At 61.1% G+C, this 18,638-nt stretch overlaps 2 protein-coding genes across 7 annotated transcripts; one reads left to right on the top strand and one right to left on the bottom strand.

Moving 5' to 3' along the window:
* Positions 1-2,271: 2,271 nt before the first annotated feature.
* On the top strand, positions 2,272-8,264 carry PRAP1 (proline rich acidic protein 1). Of its 2 annotated transcripts, none has more exons than XM_030804828.1 (5): positions 2,272-2,332; positions 5,840-5,906; positions 6,948-7,000; positions 7,578-7,711; positions 7,818-8,264. In XM_030804828.1, exons 1-5 carry the CDS (start codon positions 2,325-2,327, stop codon positions 8,021-8,023), a joined length of 468 nt encoding a protein of 155 aa, XP_030660688.1. In that variant the 5' UTR covers positions 2,272-2,324; the 3' UTR covers positions 8,024-8,264. The 2 variants fall into 2 exon arrangements, with proteins under 2 accessions (XP_030660688.1, XP_030660698.1); XM_030804838.1 differs by having other exon boundaries at positions 2,279-2,332; positions 7,578-7,684.
* Positions 8,265-10,676: 2,412 nt separating this feature from the next.
* Positions 10,677-17,041, bottom strand: FUOM (fucose mutarotase). Of its 5 annotated transcripts, XM_030804864.1 has the most exons (8): positions 16,948-17,041; positions 16,406-16,607; positions 14,266-14,436; positions 12,703-12,771; positions 12,459-12,529; positions 12,148-12,246; positions 11,243-11,316; positions 10,677-10,973 (listed from the first exon to the last, which is right to left on the bottom strand). In XM_030804864.1, exons 3-8 carry the CDS (start codon positions 14,321-14,323, stop codon positions 10,907-10,909), a joined length of 438 nt encoding a protein of 145 aa, XP_030660724.1. In that variant the 5' UTR covers positions 14,324-14,436; positions 16,406-16,607; positions 16,948-17,041; the 3' UTR covers positions 10,677-10,906. The 5 variants fall into 5 exon arrangements, with proteins under 5 accessions (XP_030660724.1, XP_030660716.1, XP_030660731.1 ...); XM_030804856.1 differs by lacking the exon at positions 16,948-17,041 and having other exon boundaries at positions 16,406-16,669; XM_030804871.1 differs by lacking the exons at positions 16,406-16,607; positions 16,948-17,041 and adding an exon at positions 14,595-14,709.
* Between the last annotated feature and the right edge of the window lie 1,597 nt (positions 17,042-18,638).

Raw genomic sequence — 18,638 nt, 5'->3', positions numbered from 1 at the left:
CATCTTTGTTTCAACATTAAACTATAAACTAAGATCCTCCCAAAGTTGGTGCGACCTACACCCAGGAATGGACGAGGACAGGCTGGAGGTTAGAAGCAAGGTGCAGGCGGTTAGGTCAGGTTCATGATCACGGTTTTTGCGAAGGTGGTTCCAGGAGCAGCCCCAGGCGAGAGGGCCACAGGAACATCTGTTCTCACCCAAGCCCAGCGGCTTCTTCGGGTGACCCCTCCTCAGTAGCTCAGACGCTGTGGGTCACGTTGGAAATTCCTGAGCTGGCCTTTCTTGAGGGCCCTCACTCCACCCCCTTGGAAGCACGGCCTCCACTTGTGTCTGAATGTGCAGCCCTGGGGGGAACTTTACCCTGCAGGCCGGCGGGCTCAGAGCCCCCAACAGTAGCTGCCCCTGGGGGTTGTCGAGGAAAAGAGTAAAAACCTGTAAAATACTTGGAGAGTGATTCTGAGCCAAATAGGAGTGACGGAAGGCCCATGACGCATCCCAGGAGACCCCGAGAACATGTGTGGCCCGAGGGGGTTGGGGTGCAGCTGGTTTGATACATGTTCGGGACACGAGACATCACTCAGTATGTGGGAGATGTACATGGGTTTGGTCCAGAAAGGCGGCGGGTATCCAGGTCATTGGCGGATTCAGTAATTTTCCAATTGACAATTGGTCAAAAGAGTTAAGTTATTGTCTAAAGACCTAGAATCAATAGAAGGGAAAGTCAGGGTTAAGATAAGGTGCTGTGGAGACCAAGTTTATGCAGATAGAATCAATGACAGGGACTATTTCTTATCAGACTTAAAGAGTCTGTTCTATCAGTCTGAAGGTGTCTGTTTTAATGTTAATGCTGGTCAGTTTTGCCTGAATCCCAAAAGGAGGTGGGTACAATGAGGCCTGTCTGACCCCCACTTCCCATTATGGCCTGAACTAGTTTTCAGGTTAACGGCGGAATGCCCTGGGCCTAGGGAGGGTCCATCAGTCAGGTGGGGTCAGGCAGAGATCGGAATTGTGTTTTTGTTTTACAGGGTGTGCCAGAGACGGCTAAAGAAGGTGGTCAGGGCCAGGCGCGGTGGCTCATGCCTGTAATCCCAGCACTTTGGGAGCCTGAGGCGGGCGGATCACTTAGGTCAGGAGTTCGAGACCAGCCTGGGCAACATGGCAAAACCTCGTCTCTATTAAAAATACAAAAATTAGCCGGGCATGGTGGTGCACACCTGTAGTCCCAGCTACTCAGGAGGCTGAGGCGGGAGAATCACTTGAACCCGGGAGGCAGAGGTTGCAGTGAGCCGAGATCGCGCCACTGCACTCCAGCCTGGGTGACACAGCGAGACTCTGTCTCAAAAAAAAATAAAAAAATAAAAAAGGCAATCAGGGTACTGGGCCCCGTGGAGCCGGTCCTGTCCACACAGCGTGCAAGACTCCTCAGGCTGGTGTGCCCAGTAAGGAAGGACGGGGGGAGCGCCTGGCAGGGGTGGGGAAGGTGGTGGGGTTGGGGGTGAGGGTTCCACGGTGGTGGAGCTGAGCTGGTCCCGCGCTGCCGCAGGTGGTGGGCAGGGGCGGATGTGACAGGCAGGTGGGGTGGGGCTGGATGGGGGATTTGTCACACCCACCTGAGGAAGGAAGTGCTTCAGCTGAGCTGGGGACAGCCCATGACACCCTTCCAAGTTGCCTTGGCTGTGAGCGCGGTTCTGCCTTCATTACAAGCAGGTTTTCTGGTGTTGTTGTTTTGTTTTGTTTTGTTTTTTGACGAAGTTTCGCTCTTTGTTGCCCAGGCTGGACTGCAGTGGCGCAATCTCGGCTCACTGCAACCTCCGCCTCCCAGGTTCAAGCAATTCTCCTGCCTCAGCCTCCTGAGTAGCTGGAATTACAGGAGCCCACCACCACGCCCAGTTAATTTTTTTTATTTTTACTAGAGATGGAGTTTCACCATGTTGGCTAGGCTGGTCTCAATCTCCTGACTTCAGGCGATCCACCTGCCTCAGCCTCCCAAAGTGCTGGGATTACAGGTGTGAGCCACCATGCCTGGTTAACGAGCAGGTTTTTAAAGGCAAATTTCTTCCTCAGTCAGGTGTGGCAGGGCCTGAGGGGGCAGCTGGGTGTCCCCGCTCAGGCCTGAGTGGGCTGGGTGGCTGCAGAACCAGTCACCTGAGCTACCCAGGGTGGGATCCCTGGCCCTGACCTCTGTCCTGACACACCCCAAGTGGCAGCAATAAAGCCCCAAATGGCCTGGGCCTGGGCAGGAGGAGCTGGGCCGGGTGCCAGATACTGGGATCAGCCACTGCAGCTCCCCGAGCACTCTCTCCACAGGGACTCGGACCCCAGACATGAGGAGGTAATGCCACCATCCCTGGGCCCCAGTCCCCACCCAAACCTGGAGGCCTGGCCCTTAGCCAGAGGGGGCCTAGCTGTGCTGCACTCCAGGGGGCCTGGTTCAGGGCAGCGTGCGGGTGGGAGGGAGAAGGAGGGGCCCTCTGAGGGTCTGGGGTCTGCCACCAGGCTCCACCTCCTCTGTGGCCCCGCGTGCATGAGGCAGTGCCTTGCCCCTTGGTTCTCCTGGCCTGGTGGATAATCACCCGGGAACCCCCACCCAGAACAAGGAAGGGGGAGCTGCCAGGCTGAAACCAGCAGGCCTGTGACTGCCCAAAAGGAAGGGGGCTGGGGGCGGGGAGGGGCTGGGGCGCAGGAGCCAGAGGGTGCCCTGAGGTGGTGTCACCCTGGGAGCTGTGATTTGGAGCTCAGGGAAGCACCCAGGCTCCCGCTGGACCCTGGAATCAGAGGCTGCCTTCCTTCTGTGGGGGTGTCCGTCTTCCCCCTCCTTGTGTGGGGGACCCCCTCCCCCCTCCTGTGGAGGTGCCCTCCTCCTCTTCCCCTCCTCTAAGCCAGGGCCCTCCCTGCCCCTCCTCTCCTGGTGTTTCTCCCTTGTAGAGAGGTGGCCTCTGGGTGGCTTGGGGACCCTTTGGTGCCCAGAGCCGTTTGCCTGGAGAGGGGACCCACGGGGATCCCACAGCCAGGCTGCTTGGCAGTCACCACCGACACTGTTCTAGGGGCTACTGTGGCCCGAATCCTGGGCCCCCAGGCTGTGTGTCATGGGGGGTGGGCTCCAGGGGATGTGGCCCAGGCAGCACGGCAGCGGGAGTGGGGTCCAGTGCCCAGACAAGAGCCCCTGCCCAGCATCAGAACCAGCTGGGGGTCCTGAGGAGAAGCAGGGCCCCCGAACCAGACTAGGCCCCGGGCTGTCCAGGGCATCCCCCCTGCCCTTTGACCTCCCACTGTGGCTGAGTCACCCAGAGAAGGGGCAAAGGTCCCTGTGGAACTGCAATCCAGGCCCGTAGGGCGTCCCAGACACAGATTCTTCTGCCTCAGCAGGAGTAGCTGCGATTACAGGCGTGTGCCACCACCCCCAGCTAAGTTTTTGTTTTGTTCTGTTTTGTTTTTTGAGACGGTGTCTCGCTCTGTTGCCCAGGCTGGAGTGACTGCAATGGCGCCATCTTGGCTCACTGCAACCTCCACCTCCCAGGTTCAAGTGATTCTCCTGCCTCAGCCTCCCAAGTAGCTGGGATTACAGGCACCTGCCACCACGCCTGGCTAATTTTTTTTTCGTATTTTTAGTAGAGACAAGGTTTCACCATATTGGCCAGGCTGGTTTTGAATGCCCAACCTCAAGTGATCCGTTGCCTCGGCCTCCCAAAGTGCTGGGATTACAGGCGTGAGTCACCGCGCCCAGGCAGTTTCATATTTTTAGTAGAGACGGAGTTTTGCCATGTTGGCCAGGCTGGTCTCAAACTCCTGACCTCAGGTGATCTGCCCACCTCGGCCTCCTAAAGTGCTGGGATTATGGGTGCAAACCACCGTGCCCGGCCCCAGACACCCTTGACCGCAGCCCTGCTGAGCCCTGTGCAGACCCAGAGCCCCGCCCCACCCCAAGACCACCCCACCCTGACAGATGGAAGCCTCCCCCGTAGGGCCCTGAAGACAAGTCTGCACCACACCACACACGCACGCACACACACACACACACACACACTCCCAAACTCTCACACTCTACACCACACACACACACACACACACACTCCCAAACCCTCACACTCTACACCACACACACACACACACACACACACTCCCAAACCCTCACACTCTACACCACACACACACACACACACACTCCCAAACCCTCACACTCTACACCACACACACACATGCATGCACACAGCACACACCCACCCCCAAACCCTCACATGCCACACAACACAAAACATATACATGCATCCAACACAAACACATGCACACACACACGCACACACACACACAAACACAAACACACACGCACAAAGCACACACCCACTCCCAAACCCTCACGCTCCACCCCACAACATAATATGCATCCAACACATGCATGCACACACACACACACGCACACACACACGCATGCACACAGCACACATCCATCCCCAAACCCTCACATTCTACACAACACAAAACATACACATGCATCCAACACAAACACATGCACACACACACGCACACACACAAACACACATGCACACAGTGCACACAGCACACATCCATCCCCAAACCCTCACACTCCATACAACACACAACATACACACACATCCAACACACACACATGCACACACAAACATGCATGTACACAGCAAACACACACTCCTAAACCCTCACGCTCCACGCCACACACAACATACGCATCCAACACACACAAGCACAAGCACGCACACACATGCACACACATACACACATGCACACAGCACACACATCCCCAAACCCTCACACTCCACACCACACAAAACATACACATTCATCCACTACACACACTCCCCAAACACAGAGAAGATACATGCATATCTACCATGCACACTCATGCACACAGCACACACACGCCCAAGCCCACACACTCCACACCACACACACTCCCCAAACACAGAGAAGATACATGCATATCTACTATGCACACTCATGCACACAGCACACACACCCCCAAGCCCACACACTCCACACCACACACAACGTACACACACATCCCCCCCACACACAAACACACATAACATACACAGCACACTCACCCCCAAACCCACACACTCCACACCACACACACTCAAGCACACAGTGCACACACACCCGAACACACCACCCACAGCATACATGCACACCCACCATACACACCACATGCACATGGTCCACACCCACAAAACACACGTGCACAGACAACATATGCACACCCCCCACCACATACACAAACACACACGTCCCGTGTCCAGACTGACCTGACACTCTGCCTGCCTGCCTAATGGTGCTGCCATTCACCCCGAGCCCTCCAGCTGTGGCCCCGCAGCTCTGGGACACAGCAGGTGCCCTGCCTGCAGCAGTATGCAGCCTCGGGGCTCTGTGGGTGTGGGGCTGTGGGCCCCCACTGCTCCATACCCACCCATACCCACACCTGTGTGCAAGTATGTTCATGTGTGTCCCCACGTGGAGGGCGGCACAAACGCATGGCAGAACCTCTGGAGTTTCCAAGCCAACCACCAGTGCCTGCCACAGTGGGGTCCGCCTAGACTGTGAGGAGCAGAGTCTGGGGCTGGGGCTGTGGGCTCTGGCCTGAGGGGGGCTGGAAGCAGGTGGGCCTGGGGCTTCTCCCCGCTCTGTGCCTGCGTGTCTTGGCCCATGTGAGCAGAGTCCAGTAAAACTACCTGCACTCCCAAGGAGGAGCCCAGCCCAGGCCTCCCAGCTGCCCATCGGGTGCTGCCTGGAGTTCAGGGGAGGCGGGACTGATGGCCGGGGTCGGCCCCTTCCCCTACCTCACACTTCCCTCTCTGGCCCCCCTCAGGCTCCTCATGGTCACCAGCCTGGTGGCTGTGCTGCTGTGGGAGGCAGGTGCAGCCCCCGCACCCAAGGTAGGTGTGAGCCCCTCCCATCTGGCCAGCAACTCCAGTTGTCACCTTCTGCCCCTACAGCAGGGGATGTAGACAAAGGGCACCTCTTCTGGCTTCAAACCGCAAGCTGGCCTAGGAGAGAGGCACGGGTACGCTCATGACTCTTGATGCCTGTGCAGGCATGAGGAGGGGGCAGGCTTCCCTTCACTGGGGTCAGATGGCCAGGCCTCAAGACACCCAGGTGGTCCTAGGTGGAGAAGGTGGGGCCAGATGACACCCACATCCACGTGGTCCCAGGTGGACGAGGTGGGTCCAGATGAACCCATGTGACCCAGGTGGAGGAGGGCCCGGATGACACCCCTTGATACTCACCTGGGCTTTGAAGGCCAGAGGTGAGTCCACGTGCTAGTAGCTCAGCTGCACTGTCTGTGCTGACAGTGGTGTCCTCAGCCGGGACTATGCCTGGGGACGTGCCCTGTTCCCTGGCCCATGTCAAGGCCACACAGTCTTGCACACCTGGGATGGATCAGGAGGAAGGAGGGCCACGCCTTCCTTGACTGGAGATGCAGGAGCATGGGCACAGCCCCCCACGGTGCTGGTCCTCCCCTGGGGCCACCTGCTTTACTCTCCTGTCTGTCCTTTGCCCCACTGAGGATGGCTGGGCTCAGAGCGGCTGACCGCCTTCTCTCGGCACCAGCCAGGAAGGGGTGGTGCAGACACGGCCCCAACCAGTCCCCGCAGAAACCAGCCAGTGCGCTGACGGCCGGGGTGGGGAGTGCTAGGTCGGGGATATGGTGCCAGGTTACATCCCAGTCCTGTGCCACCCCAGACCCGGCCAGAATTCCAGGCCAGCTGGTCATCTGGGCACAGGCCGGCAGCCTCACTCCTGGCTTGCGATCCCGGCACCCGAGAGTGGCTCGCCCACTAGAGACGCTGGAGCTGTGCTGAGCTGGCCCTGATGCCGCCCCCTGCAGCCCCAGGTGGGCCTCGGAGCAACCTCTCCCCAGGTGTCCTCCACCCGTGTGGACTGTGGCCACGCCCACACCTGTGACTCTCCCCCAGGTCCCTATCAAGATGCAAGTCAAACACTGGCCCTCAGAGCAGGACACAGAGAAGTAAGTCCCCCAACCCCACCTCCCCACCACCCCCATTCCCTGAAGCTACAGCCCGTTCTGCTGGGCCCTTCCTGAACCTGGAGAGCACGGGGTGGATGCAGAGAGAAGCCCTGTCCAGCAGCTTTCGGAAGGAGGGGGCACTCCAGCCTCATGGGGATCTGTCGACAGCGCCTCGTGCAGGCAGAAGACAGCACAGCCGGAGGGCTTGGGGCTCCAGCACGTCCCCTACTCAGCCTCCCCACAGCCTCCAGGGCAGCTTGTGCTCCATGGCTGGTGGCTGCAGCTGGGGCGACTCAGTCTTGGATCCTGAGGTTTCCCCACATCCTTGCCCTTGGGAAGCTGCTCAACCAAGGCTCTGACCACTGCCCCCCACCCAGTGGTCCAGGGATGTGGTGTGGAAGCCTGGCTGGGAGCACTGGGGGCCACTCATCACTGTGGCTCTTGAGAGAGAGGCTTGTCCTGGGGCTGCTGGTGGTGGGGGCTGGAGTGGCTGCCCTGGGATGGTGGGCACCCTCCTGCGGGGGGCTCTGTCCACCTCCCCCACCTGCACGTGGACCCGACCAAACTGTGCCAGCAGGGCCTGGGGCGCCCGTGTGGTGGAGCCTCCGGAGAAGGACGACCAGCTGGTGGTGCTGTTCCCCATCCAGAAGCCGAAGCTCTTGGCCACCGAGGAGAAGCCACCAGGTGAGGGCAGGGGCCCCATCCTTCCAGGTGGGCACAAGGCCACAGCAGCAGAGTCCACTCGTGGGGTTGACTTGGACAGACCAAGGGTCTCGGGAGAGAAACTGAGGCTATACCTTCATCTGCTTGTTCCTAGGCACCAAGGCCTGGGTGGAGACCGAGGACACCCTGGGCCGTGTGCTGAGCCCCCAGCAGGGTCCCAAGCCCGACCATGACAGCCTGTACCACCCTCCGCCTGAGGAGGACCAGGGCAAGGAGAGGCCCCAGTTGTGGGTGATGCCAAATCGCCAGCTGCTCCTGGGACCGGAGGAAGATCAAGACCACATCTACCACCCCCAGTAGGGCTCCGGGGCCATCACTGCCCCGCCCTGTCCCAAGGCCCAGGCTGTTGGGACTAGGACCCTCCCTACCCTGCCCCAGCTAGACAAATAAACCCCAGCAGGCCGGGAGCGGTGGCTCACGTCTGTAATCCCAGCACTTTTGGAGGCCAAGGCAGGCGGATCACCTGAAATCAGGAGTTCCAGACCAGCCTGGGCAACATGGTGAAACCCTGTCTCTACTAAAAATACAAAAATTAGCCGGGTATGGTGCCAGGCGCCTGTAATCCCAGCTACTTGGGAGGCTGAGGCAGGAGAATCCCTTGAATCTGGGAGGCAGAGGTTGCATTGAGCTGACATCGCACCATTGCACTCCAGGCTGGGCGGCAGAGCAATACTCCGTCTCAATCAATCAATCAATCAACCCCTGCAAACAGGCGGGAGGCCACACGCCCTGGAAGACCGGTGACTGGGGCCCGGCCTGCCCTGCCTGGGAGAATCAAGGGCTGCACAAGGCCTAGGTGACCCTTGGCTCCCAGAACAGTGCACTATCCCCAGGCCGCCTCCTTGAATACTGGGATGGTGAGGGGTGTGGCAGCAGTTAGGGGCTGGGACCAGTCTCAGCTGAGAAACAGAACCCACCCTGGGCTCCCTACAGCAGGGTCCTGAGACAGGGTCGGGGAGGAGGGAGGCCGAATGCCTGGGGCTCAGGGCCCAGCTGGACGGATGTGCATGTGCTCAGGTGGAAAGTGCACAGGTCTCAGGTGAGCGGGGGTAGACCCAGGCCCAGGACATGGCCTTTCTGCCCTCCTGACGTTCTGTGCAGCTCCCACTCTGGGTGCCCATCCTGCCCTGCCTGGGAAGGCAGGCCCAGTGCTGCAGCGCAGGTCCAGGCTGCTGGAGTCACTCACACACCGCATGTGTCCTGGGTTCCTGCGTACATGCAAATGTGGGTGGGGTTCCTGCGTGGCGGTCTCATCCTTATGGTGAGAGAGAAGCACCTGGTGCCAAGCCTGGGGCTGAGCCACGCACATTTGCCAGCTCCAGCAGCTAAGACAGAACAGAGCAAGGGAGAGAGGCCACCCATCCCTCCATCCTTCTGTGCTCAGCCCTCGTGCAGCCACTCGGGGGCCGAGGGTTTGCCCAGCTGTGGAAGAGCTCCCTGCACTGCCGGCAAGTCCCCGCTCTCCCAGGACACCAATGGCTGAGAGTAACTGCCCAAGGGTGCCCCACGGCATCCCACAATGTAAGAGCTGTTACCCTGGCTTGCGGATGAGCTGGCCTTTGAGGTTCTGTCCTAAAAGGGCCAGAGATGGGCTGCCAGTTTTCCCCTTGGCAGCATCCCCTGTCATCCTGATAAGAACATGGGGTGGGAGGGCATTGAGGAATCAACACGCTCAGGGCTGAGATTTGGGCAACTCCTTCCCCACTCCCTGAGCCCCAGACAGGTAGAAGACCCTGGATCTCTGGGGTTGCAGGAGGGTCTGGCCCCAGGCAGCCCAAGCTGTTGTTTGTGGCTTTTTTTTTTTTTTAAGCTGTCTTGATTTTATTTTGTTTTGCCCATTACTTTGTTTTTTCTCGATTTTACTTAGTTTACTCATATATGGCTTCATTTATATAAAATGCTAGAGAGGACACACTAGCCCCAGAGGCTCATCTGTGGGGCTAAGCCTGGGGATGGGCGAGGATGTGTGCAATCAGCTGGTACACTGCTGATGTCAGGCCACAACGCGGCCATCGGGTCTAGAGATGGACAGTGACTGGCCAGGCAAGTGCGAGGCCCCTGGGGCCAAGGCTGACCACTAGTGAGCACGGAGGCCTTGGCTGCCATCTGGGAGCAGCAGGCGGACAGGACCCCAAAGTCTGCAGCCAAGCCCAGACAGGGTCCCTTCCCCAGACTTGGGGCCAGATCTCAGCTGGGGTGGGCTTGCCTGCACCCCCAAGGTTCTCCTGTGGTCCAGAATGTGGATCTGGGACCCTGGGACTTGCCCCTTGGAGCCCTGGGGACACCAGCCCCAGGCCCTGGGGGAAGCCCCTGTCATCCCCACTTCTGCCCTTGGTCCCTCAAACTCCAGCCCTGCCCCATCTTCTTCCTGTACCTGTGTCACTGCAGCAAGTTCTGGGGAGCAGGGGGAGGGTCCTGGGGAGAGGCCCAGGGTCCGGACAGTGGCTGGTGGTTATTCTTCCCCATCCTTGGGGACCAGTCCAAGCATCCCATGGGCAAGCCTCCCAGGCACCCCCTTTCAAGAACCCCCTGCATCCCACCCCTGCCTGCCAGGGCAAGTGAGGCTTTCAGCAGGAGGCCACCTACTGCCACAGGCACAGGGCACGGCCCACACCCAGGCCTCTCCGGCCGGCACCTCCCTCAACAGAGCTCACACAGTTCCTCCCGAAGCGTCCAGTCCAGCCCCTGCCACCTGCCTTGCTGCTGGGTGGAAGGAATGGACCCCAGTGAAGAACCCCCTTGGTGTCCACAGCCCAGGGGCTATGGCAGAAGTCCCCACCCCTCTCAAGGCCTCCAGGGCAGCCACTGCCCCCACTCCAGCCCTTGGTGTCCCCAGGGCCCCAGGCCTGATTTCCCACTCAAGGTTTCCTCAAGGGTACGTGGGGGCCGCTCTGGAGCCAGCAGCCTCCCTTGAGCTCAGCACCAAACAAGTCTGAGTGAGAACAGAGCTGGAATTGGAAACTTGAGACTGAACGTTGACCAGCAACTACGTTTTTCCATCATTTTCACAAATCAGGGACACTCGTCCCAATTGGCAGGGCCCACCCCAAGACTGCCGGCCCCCTAGAGCCCTGGCCAGGGCCCAGGTCTGGGAGCTGCCGCTGGGAGGCCTGTTGTGAGTGGTGATACTGAAGCTCAGGGTGGCCCCAATTCCTCTTCTGGCCCAGGTGGTCTTCACCAGGCCTACAGCAGGAGGTTGAGGGCAAGCACCCCCTTCTTGAGGATGAGGTTTCCGTAGAGGGCCGTCTCCCTGCAGAGGAGCCAAGCCTGGCACTGAGCTGGGCTGCAGGGTCAGGGTGCTGAGACCCTGCTCCAGCATCTGGGGGACAGAGCAGACCCTGTCCACCTTCACCCACTTGATGCTCAGGCAAATGGGGGCCCTGCCCCCCGAAACTCCTCCCTGGTCTCTCCACTCTGTGGGACGTCTAGCCTCAGCCAGGCAGAAGCTGAGAAGAGGGTAGGGGCAGCTTCTGAGGCCCCGGTGGGGATGGGGGCAGGCCTGAGCCAGCTGGAACTCACCCCGTTGCCACAACAGCAAAAGCCTTCTTAGCCCGCTCATAAAACTCAAACCTCTCTATCTTTGCCAGGGCTGTCTGGAAGACAAAATGGCAGGGTTGGAGGGAACCCTGCCCAGAAACCCTCATGGGCCAGCCCTGGACTCCCCAGGGCCCTAGCAGGGAGGGCATCAGGAAGCGGGGCCCCTGAGTTCCATTTCTTGGGCTCTCCCCCTGCAAGGGCCCCACGGTCACTCAGCCTCCGGCTCCCAAGGCCTAGGACAGGGGGTCCCAGGACATGGTGGATGAGGAACCTGTCATGCTTGGGTCTCTGCCTGGCCTGGGGCCACCCAGACAGCTCAGTAGACTGTCGAGCCCCTGCCAGCTGTCCTGGGGGGTCCCCTGCCCAGGACGAGAGCCCCGGCCCCCCTTATGGAGGCCCTGCTCAAGACCTGCCGGTGGGTTGCCCAGGAAAATGGGCCTGTCCCCTTGCAAGGCAAGCTGTGGAGGGGGCTGAGTGAGACACAGCATCCAACTAGGCCTCTGACCAACCACAGCCAGGATGGGGCGAGAGACCTGGGACCAGGGGGCACCCCTCCAGGGGAGATTGAGGAGTGGAGGCCAGGCATCCTGAGTCCCCCAGGCTCCACTCACAGGCTGTGGTGGGTGATGACCCCCCTGGCAGGTCAGGATCCTGGGCAGGGCAGGGCAGGTGGAAAGCTCAGAGGCAGAGGAGGAGGGGCCACACTGCCCAGGTGCACCTCTTCCACCCGGCTGGTGAGGGAGTGCCAGTGGTCGGGGGTTCTCAGGGTGATGGGTGGGAGACCGCCTGAGGACAGAGCTTGGGACCCTCTGTCTTTGGCTCCTCCTGAGCCTCCAGGAGACAGAGGGTCCCTGGCCCTTTCCCCACAATTGGGGCTGCAGGCTTACCGCGCAGCTGGCCCTGCGTAGGATGGACTCGTATTCTGTCCACACTGGGGTCTGCAGGCCCCTCTCCTTGTCGCTGGGCACCAGCTCCATGACTGCAGCCTAGAGGGAGGGGTCAGCTCTGGGGCCCTGGGCACTGCCAGCCTTCCTGGTCAGGTGACCATTCGGGACTCCCCTGGTGAGGGTCAGGGCCCCTTTGGGGACACATGGCTTCCCTCCCCCCCCCCACTCCAAGGCAGGTGGGCCCTATGAAGCCCGCAAAAGGGGAAACCGAGGCACGGAGCAGCAGGGTGCAGGAGCGACTCAGCCCTCACCGGACTCTCCACATAGGTGTCCAGGGGCAGCAGCTTCAGCACCGCCTCCAGGAGCTGCGGGATGCCCAGGCCTGGAGGGCGGAGGAGGCGGCACTCAGTCTCCAGCCTGCCCGCCCGCCTGCCTGTCTGCACCCTTCACACTGCAAGCATGGACTTGGGGCCACGACAGACCACAGAGGAGCCTCAGAGCCAGGAGCACTGCTCACCCGCCCGCCCTGCCCTGGGGGACCTGGGGCTCGCTCACCGTCTGCACGGATCTCCATGGGCCCACACTGGCAGATGGAGGAGGCCGGGAAGTTCAAGTCCGCAAGAACTAAACAGCCGGGAGGACAGCCCGTGGTCAGCACCTATCCCTGCCCTCGGGGTCGGCGCCGCCCATCCTCCCACCGAGTCATGGCGGCAGATCGTGGGTCACAAGGGGTCTCAGGTCAGCCGGTTGGGCGCCCCCACCGCCGACCGGCCGCAGTCAGATCTGCAGGGCTGGAAGCCAGGTGGGGAGGTGGGGAGGGCAAGGTCCCTGTCTGGGAGGCGGAGAGGCGTCAACAGCTGCCCGCGAGGCTGTCGGGTGCTGACCAGGCCAGGGGGCCGACCCGGACCCGGCCGCCTCCCCAGGGGCCAGAGGACGCGCGGCTGCCCGCGATGCCCGGACCAGGCCCCCGGCCACCCAACCCCTGCCCCGGGACCCCAGGCCCCAGGAGAAGAAAAAGCGCCGAACCCTCAGGGGCAGTCCAGACGCGAGGCCTCTCGGGCCGTCTGGGGAGAGACTCCGGGAGAAGCTCGGGCCGGCCCCGCCCAGAGCCCCACGAGGTCTCAGTTCCCTAAAGAATGCCGGGGAGGGGGCTTCCTGCCCGGAAGCCAGGGAGGCCAGAGCAACGCCCCCACCCCAGGACCCGGCCCTTCCCGGCCCGGGGGTACCCGCGCAAGCCTCGCCCTCCTGCCTGCCCCGGGGTGCTCCCGGAAGCCCCGGCCCGCTGCGCTCACCGATCTCATCCCCGTGCCCCATCCGCGCCAGCGCATAGAGCAGCTCGGGGGACAGCAGTGCGGGGACACCCTTCAGCCCCACCATGGCCCGGCAGACGGGGCAGGCGGGGCCTGGGGGCGGGGCGGGGCCTCACGTTGAGGGCGGGGCTTAGGGACCGAGGCGGGGCCTTACGGGGAGGGCGGGGTTTAGGGGCCGAGGCGGGGCTTTCCGGGGAGGGCGGGGCTTTATGGGGAGGGCGGGGCTTTAGGGTCCCGGGCTTGGGGCTTGGGAACGGGCTGGGCCTAGGGTTCGGCGGGCTGGGGTCCGCTTGCGGCTCAAGGAAGGGCGGCGAGCCCCAGGAACTGGGGACGCGCGGGCTGAGTCGTGGCGTGGGGGCAACACCCAGCCAGCCCACGGGCCCCTCGCCAGGTCCGAGACTCGGGCGCCCTTGCGTTGTGGCCGGGGGCTCCCCAGTGTCCCTACCCGAGCCTCCTACCCCGAGCTCCCTCAGGCCGAAGGGGTTCAACCGCCGCGGCCTCCCCTCATGAGGGTCTCTGCCCTCTGACCACGTCGTGCTGCCCTTAGGCCTGGCAGAATGCCCGGAGCTCACCGGGTCCCTGGGGTCACCATGGTGGGTAGCTGGACCCAGGCCTTCAGCCCACGCTCCTGAGGGGCCGGGAGCAAGGGACACGGGAGCCGGGACTTCGGACCCCCTGCGGGGGTCCAGGAGGGCAGCCAGGCCCAGCTTCCAGGCTCAGCTGCGAAGTGCCAGGACACCTAAGGGTCCTCCGTCATCCCCCAGTGTCAGCGGCCTGCAACCCCCTCCCAGAACGGCGGCGTCCTCACCTTCGGCTGGGCTCAGGCTGGCCAGGCCCTCCCTCCGCGGAGCCACCTTCTTCCACATGATTCCCAGCTGGACGCCAGCTGTAGGGCCAGCACTGCGGCCCTGGCCCTCAGCCCTGAGGTGACACAAATGCTTCGAGGCCTGGCGGCTCCTAAAAAGTTCTGAAAATCAATCTGTATGTGAAAAATGACAAAGCCATGTCAGAAAACCCGGAGGAAACAGACGTCTCCATGTTGAACTGCTTGGCCCTAGGAGCCAGTCCCCATGGGAAGTGGCCTAGGCTGCGTCGAAAAAGCCTGGTAGGGCCACCCAAGCTGGCACCCAGCAGCACCTGAACAGCTGGCCCTGGGCCGGCCGCTCGGGCAGAGACCAGGGCTGCCCAGGGCCTGCCGATGAGGAGTGGCTTTGCACCGAGGCCACCGGGTTTCAGAGCTGTACCTGGGCAATTTCTACTCCAACCTGTAAGTGGAGAGTCACCGTTTACCCAAATATACAAGGGCAAGCCGACTTTACAGAGATGGGCAAGAAAGTTTTCAGCTTCAAAACCAAATCAGGCCGGGCGCGGTGGCTCATACCTGTAATCCCAGCACTTTGGGAGGCAGAGGCGGGTGGATCACTTGAGGTCAGGGGTTGGAGGCCAGCCTGGCCAACATGGTGAAACCCCGTCTCTTTAAAATATACAAAAATTAGCTGGGCATGGTGACCAGCGCCTGTAATCCCAGCTACTTGGGAGGCTGAGGCACGAGAACTGCTTGAACCTGGGAGGCGGAGGGTGCAGTGAGCCAAGATCACTCCACTGCTCTCCAGCCTGGGTGACAGAGAGTGACTCCGTCTCAAAAAAAACCAAAACCAACAAACAAAAAACACCTAATCAAACCCCAAACAATAATGGGGCCAGAGGTCAACTAGCTCAGGAGTGAGTGGAAGCCTCACTCAGTCTGGGGTTCCCCTGCTCCGGACAGGGGCACCCCTCCCTCCAGGCTCCCTGGGGCCAGCATGAAGACAAAGTCCACTCCCCAGCCTAAGGGTTGGGTGTCTCTCCCTGCCAAGCTCTGGAACCAGATAACTAGACGCAGCCCTCTGAGATGCAGCTTCCATGCTGGGCCCTTTCTTGGCTTCCAGCCAAGTGTGGCTGACACAGGTATGAACGCGAGGCTGCAACCGGCCCTACGGATCTCTGGGGTTCCATTGCTTGAAATCAAATTATGGAGGCTGACCCCAGTGCACATGAAAAATTAAATGGAGTGGATTTTCTCAATGTTCAGGCTTCCTCCCTTGCATACTTGAACATTTGGTGCCTATCGATCTCTGCATGTTTACTCCAGGCTCCAGGGCCAGTGGTTCATGACCCGCACGGACCTCCACGCGCTCCACTCCAGTAAGTGAGCAGGTTCCAGGTTCCCTACCCCAAGGGAAGAGCCTGTTACGTCCTGTTGGACCTGAATCAAACTCCCTTTGTATCTGTTTCAGTATCTGTCAAACAGTCCCAGATCCCAAGGCTTATCTGAGGCTTATCTGAAAAGAACATCTCCTGCCTGTTTTAAGGCCAACTGCATGAGAACTCCCACCTGGCCTGGCAGAGGCGAGATAAACCTGCTCCACCCTGAAGCCGGCTCTGAACTAGTGGACTCCAATCACGGCACACAGGAGGACAGACAGGGTGGGTGGGAGTGCAGAGCCAATGCCTGCAAGGCGAGCGGTCGCAGAGCACGCGTGTGCCCACTTTACGTATACATGTAACTGGACACATGGGCGTGGCACCTGCAGTGTTCAGGGAGCCAGAGCTCAGCAAAGGTCACTGTTCTTCTTTCTTGATGCAGGTGAACCTGTCCTTGGTATTCAGCCCAAGTCCTCAGGGGTGGGGGCTCACACACTCTGCCCACCCAACCCAAGGCCATGACCACAATCTAGACCACCTACCCACACCGAGCTGCGGGGCCAAGTGGAGGAGACATCTGCAAACGCTCTCTGGTGTCTGCACTGAGCTAGGGGGCAGGTGGGCTTCCCTGGGGGAAATATCTAGAACCATGGGCATGATGACATGTCATAGTATGAAACCGCAGGGCCACTAAGAAGAATGTTATAGGACCGTCATTTAATGAAAAAAATCAAATGGTGAAACATGCCACAACAGGCACAAACCTTCTGGACAGTATGTAGCTTGGGCTGCTGTGATGCAGTGGCATGGTCTGGGTGGCTGATAAACACTGACTTTCCACAGTTCTGGAGGCCACGGCTCCAGGCAGGTTCGGTGTGTGATGAGGCCCACCCTGGTTCACAGACAGCACCTTCCCACAGAGCACCCACATGGTGGGAGGGGCAAAAGAGTGCCCTCAGGGCTCTCCTAAGGGCAGTAACCCCACTGGAGGAGCTCTGCCCCCTCATAGGGCACTAGTCCCACTGGAGCTCCGCCCCCTTATAGGGCACTAATCCCATTTGAAGAGCTCCGCCCTTGTGACTAGTCACTGCCCAAAGTCCCCCCTCCTAATGCAGTCATGGTAGGGGTTAGGATTTCAACCTAGGGATTTGGGGTGGGGCTGAGTGAAATGAGCCTGACCCAAAGGGACAAATGGAGGTCCCTCCATAGAGACACGAAGTAGAAGCATGGGTGCCAGGAGCTGGAGGGAAGCAGAAAAGGGGTTGTTTAATGGGAACGGTTTCTGTTTGGGAAAATGAAAGCTTACTTGGATAGTAATGGCTGCACAACGAGAACGTACTTAATGTCACTGAAATGTGCACTTAAAATGGTTCAGGCCAGCCTGGGCAACACAGGGAGACCCCGTCTCTACAAAAGATAAATTTAAAAAGTTAGCTGGGTGTGGCAGTGCACCCCCGTGGTCCCAGCTCTTGGGAGAGGGGAGGATCACTTGAGCCCAGGAGATTCAGGCTGCAGTAAGCTGTGATTGAGCCACGGCACTCCAGCCCCGTCTCTAAAAAACAACGGTTAAGATGATCAAGTTTACGTCATGTGTTACCACAATAGAGAAGAGTGCAGTAAACTGAACAGAGAGTTCCTTATGACAGAAGTACAAAGAAAATAGGGTGTGCTCTCGTGAGGAACGGGCTCTACATAAGTGGGTGTGGAAGAAAACCATAGACCATGCCTGTGCACGTGTGCAGGGGTGTGTGCGTGTGCGGGGGTGTGTGCGTGTGTGGGGGTGTGTGCGTGTCTGCGGGGATGTGTGCGTGTGCGGGGGTGTGTGCGTGTGCGGGGGTGTGTGCGTGTGCGGGGGTGTGTGCGTGTGTGTGCGGGGGTGTGTGCGTGTGTGTGCGGGGGTGTGTGTGTGTGCGGGGGTGTGTGCGTGTGCGGGGTGTGTGCGTGTGCGGGGGTGTGTGCGTGTGCGGGGTGTGTGCGTGTGCGGGGGTGTGCGTGTGCGGGGGTGTGCGTGTGTGCGGGGGTGTGTGCGTGTGTGTGGGGGTGTGTGCGTGTGTGCGGGGGTGTGCGCGTGTGCGGGGGTGTGTGCGTGTGCGGGGGTGTGTGCGCGTGTGCGGGGGTGTGCGCGTGTGCGGGGGTGTGTGCGTGTGCGGGGGTGTGTGCGTGTGCGGGGTGTGTGCGTGTGTGCGGGGTGTGTGTGCGTGTGTGTGTGCGTGTGCGGGGTGTGTGCGTGTGCGGGGTGTGTGCGTGTGCGGGGGTGTGTGCGTGTGCGGGGTGTGTGCGTGTGTGCGGGGGTGTGTGCGTGTGTGTGCGGGGGTGTGTGCGTGTGTGCGGGGGTGTGTGCGTGTGTGCGGGGGTGTGTGCGTGTGCGGGGGTGTGTGCGTGTGCGGGGGTGTGTGCGTGTGCGGGGGTGTGTGCGTGTGCGGGGGTGTGTGCGTGTGCGGGGGTGTGTGCGTGTGCAGGGGTGTGTGCGTGTGCGGGGGTGTGTGCGTGTGTGTGCGGGGGTGTGTGCGTGTGTGCGGGGGTGTGTGCGTGTGTGTGTGCGTGTGCGGGGGTGTGTGCGTGTGCGGGGTGTGTGCGTGTGCAGGGTGTGTGCGTGTGTGTGCGCGTGTGCGGGGGTGTGCGCGTGTGCGGGGGTGTGCCGTGTGCGGGGGTGTGGTGTGCGGGGGTGTGCGTGTGCGGGGGTGTGTGCGTGTGTGCGGGGGTGTGTGCGTGTGCGGGGGTGTGTGCGTGTGTGCGGGGGTGTGTGCGTGTGCAGGGGGTGTGGTGTGCGGGGTGGTGCGTGTGCAGGGGTGTGTGTGTGCGGGGGTGTGTGCGTGTGCAGGGGTGTGTGCGTGTGTGCGGGGGGTGTGGGTGGGGGGGGGGGGGGGGGGGGGGGGTGGGGGGGGGGGGGGGGGGGGGGGGGGGGGGGGGGGGGGGGGGGGGGGGGGGGGTGGTGGGGGGGGTGGGGTGGGGGGGGGGGTGGGGGGGGGGGTGGTGGGGGGTGTGGGTGGGGGGGTG

The sequence above is a fragment of the Nomascus leucogenys genome, chromosome 3 (assembly GCF_006542625.1).
Source record: "Nomascus leucogenys isolate Asia chromosome 3, Asia_NLE_v1, whole genome shotgun sequence".
NCBI classification, from domain to species: domain Eukaryota; kingdom Metazoa; phylum Chordata; class Mammalia; order Primates; family Hylobatidae; genus Nomascus; species Nomascus leucogenys.
This window is presented reverse-complemented; position numbering and strand designations above follow the sequence as displayed.